Source organism: Protopterus annectens, chromosome 10.part0 (assembly GCF_019279795.1).
Source record: "Protopterus annectens isolate FY-2018-M chromosome 10.part0, PAN1.0, whole genome shotgun sequence".
NCBI lineage: Eukaryota > Metazoa > Chordata > Ceratodontiformes > Protopteridae > Protopterus > Protopterus annectens.
The window spans coordinates 362,556,360-362,568,400 of record NC_056744.1 but is presented as its reverse complement, the minus strand read 5'-3'; the positions used below and the strand labels follow the sequence as shown (position 1 = coordinate 362,568,400).

Here is a 12,041-nt window from a genome sequence, read left to right as displayed (position 1 = left end):
GCCTACTGGCCCTGTCTGATGGAATTACAGGGGATGGTCGAATGTTAACCTCACTGTCGCATTCAACCTCTGCACCCCTCAACTGTGCCTGTTTGGCCATCATTGTCAGAGTCTGCTGATACAGTGATATCAGGTAGTACAAGTCCCACACTTCCATTGTCAGGATCACCTGTGGTAATAAGTAACAAACACAGGAAAAAATAATACCTACATTACTATATATGCTAAGAAACTAACAGTGGTGTCACCATTATAGACAGTACAGCAATACATACAACAGTCTTGACACCAACATCCCACACTAAATATTTCTTTGAACTGGTCATCAGTACTGACATAAAAATGTTTGGCTTACCATGTGTAGATGATGGCATGCTCCCTATGCTGGATGGTCCTGGAAGAATTTAAGCAAAAGGCAAGGACATCATTATCACAATTAACAGTGATGCATGTGGTAAACGTGTTTGCCCTTTATATGTACATTAACTATGCTTTCAGCAAGAACATGAATGACAAGTCTAACCTAAGCCCTATGTGTAATCAATCAGAATGTGTTGTCAAGTGTAGCAATCTACAGTCCCCCAGCAATTGTTTTGCTAAACAAAACTAACATATTTTACTATAGAAGTGTATTTAACAGTTGAGATAACAAAAGCCTACCAGGAAGCTCCTCCTGGGACATGATTGCTGTCCTAGAAGCAGTAGCACCAATGTCAAGGACATGCTGTACTGCACTTTCCTGGGAGATGTCTGGATTCCTGACAGTGGGCAGAAACTCTTCATTTGCTACTGGTGTCTGTAGCAGCCCAACCCAGTACCCATCCGATCACAGGCCACTTCAGATGCTCTCCTGTCTCTGCAGAAGTGATTAAATGTCCTGTGCCTACTACATTCACATCTGCAACTATCTGCTGCCAAATTTGCATTCTGCTTGACATATCTCCATGTCCACTCTCAAGCAGAAAGGCACCATGTTGCCTAAAAGCTTCCACAATAACCTGATTCTCAGGGTCACTGTAGGGTAGTTTTTGGAGATTGAGATGCCTGGGTACCATAGTCCTAGGTGTCCTAAAAAAGAACAGAAGAATAATGCACATAGGTATCACATAACTCAAAATACCTGTTCCCCGATAAAACAGCAAAGGTAGCATTTCAGTATTACAGACCGGAGAAACATAAAACAGTGTTGATATTTGCAATATGAACAACAGGAATTGTGTAGTTGTAACATATTACATTTGTGCACAAAGCAAGGCTGGATGAAAAACAAGAGAGAGTAGCAGTAGCAGCTTTTCCTTATTTGTGCCAAAATAGAAATGCAGCTTTGCTCCCCTGCCTCAAAAAGAACAGGCAAATTACACACTTTGCTAACAGACCATCAGTGAAATGCTAAAAGTGCTATCAAATGAACGGTCCCAGAAATGTTTACAGATTTGCCATACAGTATTCGATTTTAATATATTGCCCATCATGTATACCTGTGAAATACCCAGACAAACATGCCCATGCAAAATCAGTACACTTCTGAGTAATGCTTACAGATAACAGTAGCATTTGCCAATTAATATACAAATATAAATCTGACATTTCAGCATGTGCAGTATATAGCTAAAAAAATGCAAGCATACCTTTTCCAGTTCAGTAGACCTCTGTACAGATGTATCCCAAAGTAGTAGCCTCTTCTGTGATCTCCACATAAACAAATTTCCTCACCTTCAGGTTTCCTGACTACACATTTTCCTTTTATGGTGTAGATTCAGGGCTGTGAGCACAGTGAATATGCAAATGATGTGTGAATTTGTTAGAATTGTGGAATCCCAAATATTTTGCTCTGTGTTGTGGATGTAAACATAGTGCAGACACTCCCTTCGTGATTGTTGCTAATGGATTGCAGGTGTGAATGATTACTGATAGGGAGAAGGAAAACACAACAGCAATGCAACAAACCCATAGAAGTAAGACAGAACTGCATTTTTGCAAGCAGTACTCATAAATGATTGTGTGATCACATATTGCACTACATCTTAGTACTGTGGATGATGTTGCAGTTTTTTGTATGCAGAATGATTTCAGTTTCCTGCTGCAAAGTTGTTTGTGTGGCAAAGAGGGATAAGGCACCTTTACTATGTTCTGAAGGCTCACTGGAGTGAGTTCACATCCAGATCTGTGTATAAATATTTCATGCGTACCAACATTTTGCATTGTGTATTTCTTAGATTGCTTTTCTTCATTTCAACTACCTTTCCATTTTTTTAAATGCTGCTTGTTTGCACAGTGAGAGGCTTAGTGCAAACAAGGAAAATAGAGAAAGTGAATGTCAAGTTTGGCTGTGCTTATCTCATTTTTGTGAAGCTTAGCAGTGCACAAACTGGACTAGTAGTGCACCCAGGAAGCTGACAGAACTGATCTATATTAATTCATCGAAAAACATATTCGCTGAATACATATTCAACTAAAGCTAAATGGTATTCAGTACAGCAAAGCATGGAGTTTTTCTCAGGGTTAGGAACCTCTTGTCCTGTAGCACTCCAGAACACACACCACACTAAATCACACCCACTTAAGTGAGGGGCTTCACCCCACCAACTATATATATCAACTCCAAAATTGCACTTCAGTGGGGAAAAGAGCAAAGTTATGTGATGGCCCAGTGATTCTTAACCCTGGGAAAAATTCCGTGCTTTGCTGTAATGAATTTCGCTGTTTAGCCATCAATGAGTACATATTCGACAAATACGTATTTCGATGAAATAATATAGACCCGACAGAACACCTGCAGACAAACATCTGTTAAGGTGCAAAGGTCAAACACAATGCATTGCTGCAATTTTTGCTTTCTGTCATGCAACCCTGCTTTGCACAGCTTTTAGCAAGGTTCCCCAACAACTGCAGACAGGACTCAGGCAGCCAATAATTGAAACTGGATGCATTCATTTAATTTGGTTGGGCACCGAACAAACGCACTAAGTGATGTTGCTCGGCATTAACATACAGAACTTCAGAATGACTAGGAAATTGTGGAAATGCCATGTAACCAGTCTTGTGACAGCAGGTGTAAGTGTAGGGCTTGAGTACAGATAGTCCTGGGTTCTAGTACAAGGTGTGCAATCTATTTTAGTGTTGTGACAGTACAGTTAATAGCAATGAACGGAAAAATAGTCAAGTGTTATTTCAGCATTCTTTTATCAACAGGTTTAAGTGTAGGACTGCCATATGCATGGTCCTGAGTTCTAATACTGGACATTCCAGATATTTTTACTGTTCCACTTCCCATTATATTCAGTCTCACTTATTGTACTTTAGATAGTGGAGCTGATACAAATTATATGTGTGAGGGATGAGACACCATTATTGTGTTTTCAGATGTATGATTAAGGGTATACTGTCTACTATAGTTATACAAGTATAATTCTGCTGTTTGGACTTGCATGGCCTTCTCAATTACATAACATGCATACACAACTGGATCTGTATCCAAGAACCTTGTCAGGTCACACACATACATGTGTAACACCTCAAACTGTTGCCTGTATTTTTGAATGATTCCTAATTATGTCTGAGCAGCACTTCTTTGGTAAAGATGGAAGATCAATGCTGTGGAAGAAAATGTTTTGTCCCTTATGCCTAGGTTTGAAACCCACACTTTAAAATGAATTTTATCAGTGTGTAAAGCCAAAAACAAATATGTCAGGTCATGGCATTATGCCCCCAGTGCATGTCCTGCAGCATTGTAAAAGTCAGACTTGTGCCATCATGCTTGCATAAAGTACTGAGCTCTGTAGTCTGTGTACTTAGATAGGTATGGGGTTCTGTTCTCATTGCAGTCAACTGGGGAGGGGTGTGTTTATGCGCTTGCTTGACTGTACAGTGAGCCTTTTATACCAGCATGTGGGACACTGTTATTACCATAGTCTCACTGCTGATGTCATTAGCTATATCTGATTTGTGGATGTTCACTTTTACCACCAAGGTAGGGTCAGAGACTGGCCTGGAGGCCAGGAAGAAGTCACCCCTTTCTATACAATCCAGATTACGGTAACATGGCTTTCAGTCTGTCCACATACATCATGGCATGGTTTGTAGGCTCTGTATTTTCTTGCTGAGAAACCCCCTGTGGTCACTACAGCTGCTGCATGTGTTTGGTGAGTTACATGAAAAAGAGTGCATTATACTGTATTACTTTTCTGACGAGTTTTGACTAACAGTCCTGTAATATTATCTTCTGATCTGAATACAATGGCATGACTTATGATGTGCACAACACAGGCTTTCAGTACCGGTGTGGACACTTGGTGGTCGAAGTTCAGATCGCTACCTATGAGTGTTCCCAGTGCTTGCATCACTGGGTTTCAGCATAGCAGGACTGTTGTGAATCCTGTAATTAGCAGAGAATTCCACTTTTCAGAAGGACAACATAAGAACACATTTTTGAATTTATTTGGTAAAGCCGCACAATCTACAATCATTTGTCTATGTTAGCCCCTCTTGTAGTATGTTACCATCATAGGTGGACTCTGTGATTGCACCCAGTATGCAAGAATCAGCAAACACGGTAAGCCAGAGGACATATGCTTTGGCCTGAACTGTCAAGAAATAGATTCTAAACAATAAAGGGCCAAGCACAGATCCCTGGCGTACGCCAGTGGAGATGGCTCTACTGGTACAGGTTGATTCACCAACTTTCACAATGTGTGTTCTGTCAGTGAGCCAGCTGGTTACCCATCTAGTGATGTAAGGTTTAATCCAAAGCTGTGAGAGTTTCTCAATGATACCTGCTTGAGGATAGTGTCCAAACCCTTAGCCAGATCAGGATGGCCAGTATGCACTGTCTTTCATCCAGACCCATCACACAGAATCAATGAGCTGTGACAACATTGCAGATCGCATGTCTTGTGACTCAGCACATATACCTTCCTGACACAGTTGAATACACACTTCAAAACAACCTCCACACAGACTATGTTCATGTAGAAGGGTGTACATTAGCATTCGTCCGTCTGAGTTTGGGGTGACAGCACCTAATTCATGCATGTATAGACACATGCTGACTCTCATTTATCAGGTAGATTAACAAGGCATCATGGACCTTTTATAATTGGACACTAGTAATAACCTGACTGTGTGCAACAGAGCTGTGTGAGTTGTTAATGCTGCTACATGTTATGTCTTTTACATCTGTTAGATGTCCTCATTGAGGTCCAAAGGCATGCATGATGACAGCACTGTCATCCTTTTGAACTTAAAAAGCCCAATGCATTTGACACAAATCCACACTGAGGTATTCACTCAACACTGTCAGATGTGGCCATAAACACTTATATCACTAAGTGGGGAGACCACTGTATCACATATGTGGCATCTAAATATGTTGAAATGTGTGACGTGAACTATGTCAAGTTCATTGATCAGGCCTTTACATCAGGGCTGTCTGCTAGGCCCTTTCCTGTCCAATATTTAAGTCACAGACATCACAAATGACATACACCTCCTGTGTTCAAACAGCTGTCTGAAGGACTGCAGATTGTGGGTAATCATTGACTCCAGCTGTGATAATAGTAAACTACAGACAGTATTAGCACACACCAAAGATTATTGCCACAGCCATGACAACACCTGCAATGACACAAAAAGATGGGGGGATTTGTTACGTCAGAAAAACAAACACACATCCCAAGTGTAATGTAGACATCACACCCTATAATTAGATCAATAGGTATATGACCTGTGTCCTGGAGTAGATGGTATATGAAACATCCACCAGCATGTGCCACAGTGCTGACTATTCCATTGTATGTAACATGGCTACCGAGTATGTGAAGGACATCCACATCACAGGCCATAATGCCTCCGTAGTTCACAGCCTTCATCATACCAATCACTGAGTAAAATGCACCCTTCTTCATGTACCTCCCTACATATCTTCAAGTGATGTGTAACTGAAGTGTGCCACTGTTGCCACAGTTAGCTGTCACACATTTTATTGGCCATACCTAGGTATTCTTTTTATAGCATAAACATTAGTGTTTGATGGTGCAAAAACCTCATCAGGTTGTTAAACCAGATGCACATGTGATACCTCTTCCGGTGATGCACACAGTACATGCATAGCTGTCTGACAACATCTTTGGGATGGGTAACATTTGTGACCGTGTGGACTGTGCCATATATATATATATATATATATATATATATATATATATATATATATATATATATATATATATATATTTAATATGCCATGCACACCAGTCACCTAGCCTGTATTGATCATAATGTCACATACAGGTATAGCAGTGCCGTTCTAACACCTCCAGCAGATGTTAGTGTCGGGACAGTATGCATGATTACCCTCATAGAGTGCAGACATGTTATAGTAGTTGTATAAGTGTGTTTGTGCAGAACCATCTCTAATCACTCTAAACATATGTTATGTCAGAGACATGGGATTACTGGTGGTATTATTCATTCTGATATTGTCCAGGATTGTATTGCTTCTTTTACTGTTGTCCTTGAGCCTTTTCCTGTGTCCCACTTGCTGGAGACCTCTGCTACTTTCATATTCAGGCAAATTAGTTTGCACAGCTTCACAAAATGCACCCTACCCCAATTATACATAACATCCCTGATAGATGCCTTCTGCATTTATCTCACAAAGACATCTTCTCCATTGTTATGTCACCTTGTGTGACAATCACATAATACCCATTTTTACTGTGCAGTCCCTACTATTCCATACTGATATGTGATTGGTGTTCCTGCTACATCCGTCTTCCATTGATGTGTCCTCATTTGCTGTACATTAGGTTGTTTCACCTGTTCTCTTTTCCTGTGTTCATTTCACCAATTCATCTGTGTGTCCCTACTCAATGCACATACTTCCCCAGAGTGTTTTTTTTACATGGCAGTCTAAGTACCCTTACATGTCATTTATACAACATTGGTATGGAATGCCAGGAGTGGGATTTCACAATACTCTGCACTGTGTACACTGTCCTGTACTTTGGACAATATACATATATCTTTCAACTGTCCAGATTTTCACAGTATGTCCTGCATTGTGCCTTATATATTTTGGTCTGTTCCTTTTAAGTTTGTGGTTTTCTGCCATATCACTTGGATAATATCAGGACTGATTTAACTAAATAATCACATACATTTGAGTTTCAGACTTCACGTCCATCAGGAAATGTATCTTAACACAAACCTTGTTATTCTAGCACATTTCTAAAGAGCATATATGTCAGATCTGTCCCTCTTTCTGGGTCATTGTCTCCCCGTTATGTTGGGCTTCATCCACATTTCTTGCACTAAGAGATTGAGAGCTATAAGAACTATATAGGTTAAGCCCTGGTGCTCATTGTGACATTCCTTGCAAACACCCTTACTGACTGTGCTTTAATGTAAACAGGATTGCTACTCATGTTGCTTTACATGGTTTTCTGGCTGGCAGCACTGTTGCCGGCCACAGAACCACTCTTATTTATGTTTAAACGCAGTGGGCAACATGAATATGTAATGAGCACTGCTGCTAACCACTCATCACCATGCATACATTTAAACTCTGTGCAAGATTTACGTGAAGCCTACACTGAGTTTACTGATTCCCAGGGTTCGTCTATTTTCTAAACTGTAGTCTTCCTGTGGAACTGTGGTTATCAAAGATATGTTCCAGTAAATAAAGCACCTGTGTGGATTAACTATGAACTGTACTCAAGGTGTTTCTCCAAGTGAACCACTTCGTTAGATACAAAAGTTATGGTGCTTACTATAACCCTAGATCTGTTTAGAAGAGGGTTATGTATAGTAACCTACCCACCCTCCTGACCTTTTTTTTGCCCTAACTGTTCACCCAGCTGGTACATAATCATGATGGTCTGATTTGCCAGTGTAATTGTTTTCTTTAACATATTTGCATGACTGGGTGAGGTTAAGGAATAAAACCATAAACACTCGTTTTGTTATTTGATTTAATGAGAGTCTGGGCTTGGTATTAACTTTATTTTCTTTACTTTCAGCATTCGTCTGAAGAGCCTTAATTCGAATACTGACATTGCGTCCTTGGCTCGTAAAGTCGTGGATGAATGCAAACTCATACACCCGTCCAAAGTGGCAGAAGTAGAACAGCTGCTTTATTATTTGCAGAATCGTAGGGACACCCATTTGAGTAAAGGTAAATAAGTAATGACTAAGCTACTACAAGCAGGGGTACCTTCTCAAGTGTTCCCGTGAATTGTGCTTACTTACGAAGTGCACCTATAAACATTTCAGTTGTAGATTTTTGTAACATAGTGTACTGACTTTTTTTAACATTGCATACAGTGTTTACTGTAGCAGAGGGCACACAGGTATGTGAATGCAGTATGAAAGTAATATCAGGGCCGGCCTTAGCCGAAATGGCACCCTAGGCGAAGTAGTGCTCCTGGCGCCCCTTAAGCCCCACCCACACAACAGTCATGAAACACAACTATTTGAGCCACATCCACAGGGTCACTCCCCATGAAAGCCACTCCGGTTGTTGTTGTTGGTCTTTTTGGCTTTTCCCGGTAAGGGGTCGTCACAGCGGAACTCCGGTCCGCTAATGACTGGCAGTAGATTTTTATGGTGCCGAGTTGCCAGCCCGACGTGAGGTACTTTTGGGGTCTCTCCAGTTGCTGAAGGTGTCGGGTAAGGTACATCCCAAAAGGGGCATTGTATTCAATTATGGGCCTGATGAGTGACGAGTAGAGGGGCACAATGACCTCTCCTGATCTAGATGCGAACCCCTTCGTGATAAGGTGGGCTATACAGAAGGTCTTTCTAACCACTTTGGCAATGTGATTATCAAAGGAGAGATTACTATCTACGTTGGTCCCCAAATCTCTAATTACTTCTTCCGTACTTAATGGATGACCACCTATGTGGTAATTTGTGGGCACTTTTCCCAAAGAGGATGACTATGCACTTTTTAGCATTTAGCTTGAGGCCGTGGCTCTGGCACCAAGCATCCGTCTCTGTGAGACCCTTTTGGAGGATGCTTGTGTCAGCTGGAGAGTCGACTGTGGCTCCCAGTTTGCAGTTATCTGCGAACTCTGTCAGCCATAGTCCCCCCGTGTTAGCCTGAACCTCAGAGAAGTATATACCGAACAAGAGAGGTCCCAGAACTGGGCCCTGTGGGACGCCACTTGTAACTGATTTGGATTTGGACGTGACACCTGTGATTCTGACCATGTGGGTTCTATCCCTGAGCCAGTTTGCAACCCATCTTGTGATACAGGGGTTGATATTTAAACTGGTAAGCTTATTTATGATGCCCAAGTGGGGTATTGTGTCGAAGGCTTTTGCGAGGTCCAGGTAGGCTGTGTGGACTACCTTCCCTTATCTATGGCTTTGGTAACTGTTTCAAATAAATCAACTAGGTTTAAGAGGCAAGATCTGCCCTTAACAAAGCCGAATGGGTAGGGTCCAGTGTCTGGAGGCTCCCAATGTCTTTGTTTATGAGTTCCATGATAATACGCTCCATAGCTTTACAGACCAGACTAGTCAGGCTTATGGGGTGATAGTTCCTGGGGTCCGTTGTGGAACCACCTTTGTGGAGTGGGACCACTGTAGCTGTACGCCATTCTTTGGGTACATTTTTTGCCGAATGACCTAAATAAGAAAGGAGATGCACACTGTAGAGTGAAAAGGATGACAAGGGATATGAAAAAGATGAGCGAATAAAATATCACACCAACATATAAACTCTACTGCACAACACAGAATGGGGGGGGGGTGAAAAGTGGCCACTTCTGATCACACAAAGGCAGTAATTTAAGAGGGCAGTATGGTGGCAGCTAGATTCCTGGTATGCAGAGCAAGCAGAAGAGAAGCGGTACTAGAAGGAAGAAAAAGACAGCGATATTCATCTTTTACAGAATCTGGTGACCACCCACAGCAGTACCATGTAAATTTAAAAAACGCATAGGCTGCCTAAATGGGACCATACCAAAGGCTAAAAGGATGTAGAGATTGCAGAAACACACAGAAGGAGGGAGAGAGAGGGGGAAGAGAAGACAGAAAAGCTAAAATATCTGAACACACTAAAAATGAAAAAATACCTTTGTATGTCTTCAAAAAAAAAAAAAAAAAAAAAAAAAAGGTCAAGATGAAAACCATAACAATAGCTTAACACCAACAAACAACTGATTTACAGAAAAGAATGCACAGGAACCATACAAAAGCATTGAACAATTCAAATCTACAATGTACGGAAGAACTTTAAGCCCAAGTAGATTTGGCAAAAAATATGCAGGTCAGAAAGTACAAAATAGAACATTTCACTACCAAAAGTCAAAAAAGGGAAAGCAGAGACGAGCCATATTTAACATCTTTAGTTTTTAAGGATACAGAAAACTCTGCAGTTAACCAGAACTCAAGCAACCGGTGCACAATAAAAAAATACAGTACAACTTTCATGTGTTGCATAGCTTAGCACCAACATTAAAACAACTGATTTGCAGAAAAGAATGCACAGGAACCATACAAAAGCACTGAACAATTCAAATCTACAATGTACGGAAAGCCCAAGTAGATCTGGCAAAAAATATGCAGGTCAGAAAGAACAAAACTAGAACATTTCACTACCAAAAGTCAAAAAGGGAAAGCAGAGACGACCCATATTTAACATCTTTAGTTTTTAAGGCTACAGAAAACTCTGCAGTTAACCGGAAGCAACCGGCGCACAAAAAAAATAGAGTACAACTTTCATGTGTTGCACTGTCTACCCCCCCCCCCCACCACCACCACCACAGAAACATACCTTCCGTTTTTAGAGTTTTAAAAAGGAAAATGTGAATAAATGTTTGTGTACTGACAGCTTTAAAAAATTAGTCTGACCTGTCACTAAGAAACTTTGGGCGCAGCAACGGTCTTGCTGACAGGCTTACGAGTGTTGACTTATGATTCGTCACACAGCAGAACTCCGGTCTGTAAATTGCGCCCTACTTAAGTGGGGTGGGCGCAATTGTTGCTAGTCTCTCGGCGGTGGAATTAAAAAAAAAAAAAAATGTTGTTGTTTTTCGGCTTTTCCCGATTTAGGGGTCGTCAGACAGCAGAACTCCGATCCGTAAATTGCGCCCTTTTGAGGCCGGGGAGGGCGCAATTGCTAGCCTCTATGGGCAGCGGTGAAATTTAAAAAAAAAATAAATGTTGTAGTTGTCTCTAAGGGTTTTCCCGGTTAGGGGTCGTCACAACAGAACTCCGGTCCGTAAATTGCGCCCTTTTGAGGCCGGGGAGGGCGCAATTGCTAGCCTCTATGGGCAGCGGTGAAATTTAAAAAAAAAATAAATGTTGTAGTTGTCTCTAAGGGTTTTCCCGGTTAGGGGTCGTCACAACAGAACTCCGGTCCGAATTGCGCCCTTTTGAGGCCGGCCTGTACGGCGCCCTAGGCAGTCGCCTAGTTTGCCTATGCCTGAGGCCGGCCATGAGTAATATATTTCACAGGAAGAACCGTGCAGAACTTTTTTTTGAGGGTTTTCAGGATTTGCCTAGTGCTTTCCACTTCAAGCACCCAACCGATTCATTTGATTCTCCAACAGGATGTGAACCAGGTTTCACCTGCTCAGTCAGAAGTCCTTCTGGCTATTTGTTCCCCAGCTGATGAGGTTTATCAGCCCTTTTTTTGCAGGCAAGTTTTGTGGTTGGAATGTGGCCAGTTGCCAGATCTGGTAGACTCTCCATATTCGCTCCTCCAGCGCTTGCATGATTCGCTATATCTTCTTCCAGGTGGCGCATGCATGCCACCACACATGCAGAATCTCCTGGACAAACAGTGCACTGCTTCAATAGACTTCCTGCTGTAGGTGAATCTCATGCATTCCTGCAGGTGTCAACAATTCAGCTTGGCAAGCCATCGTACTCCCTCTAAGATGGGCAAACTCAAGTGGGCTGCTCTCTGGTGTCTTCCCCTCCCACCACTCCCCAGCAATCTGTGCCATTCGCCAAACATGGGATATCTGGGGAGCAGTCAGAGACTTGTCCCCTATAAGCCACCACAGAATATTTCTGTTAAGATTTTTATACAC

At 41.7% G+C, this 12,041-nt stretch overlaps 1 protein-coding gene across 1 annotated transcript in view; it reads left to right on the top strand.

Moving 5' to 3' along the window:
* Positions 1-12,041, top strand: part of KIFAP3 (kinesin associated protein 3) — a gene marked incomplete in the record, with an annotated part of 1,467,647 nt that overhangs the window by 96,499 nt on the left and 1,359,107 nt on the right. Inside the window, 1 exon segment of the mRNA XM_044085270.1 lies at positions 8,016-8,170. Coding sequence (XP_043941205.1) covers positions 8,016-8,170 — 155 coding nt within the window.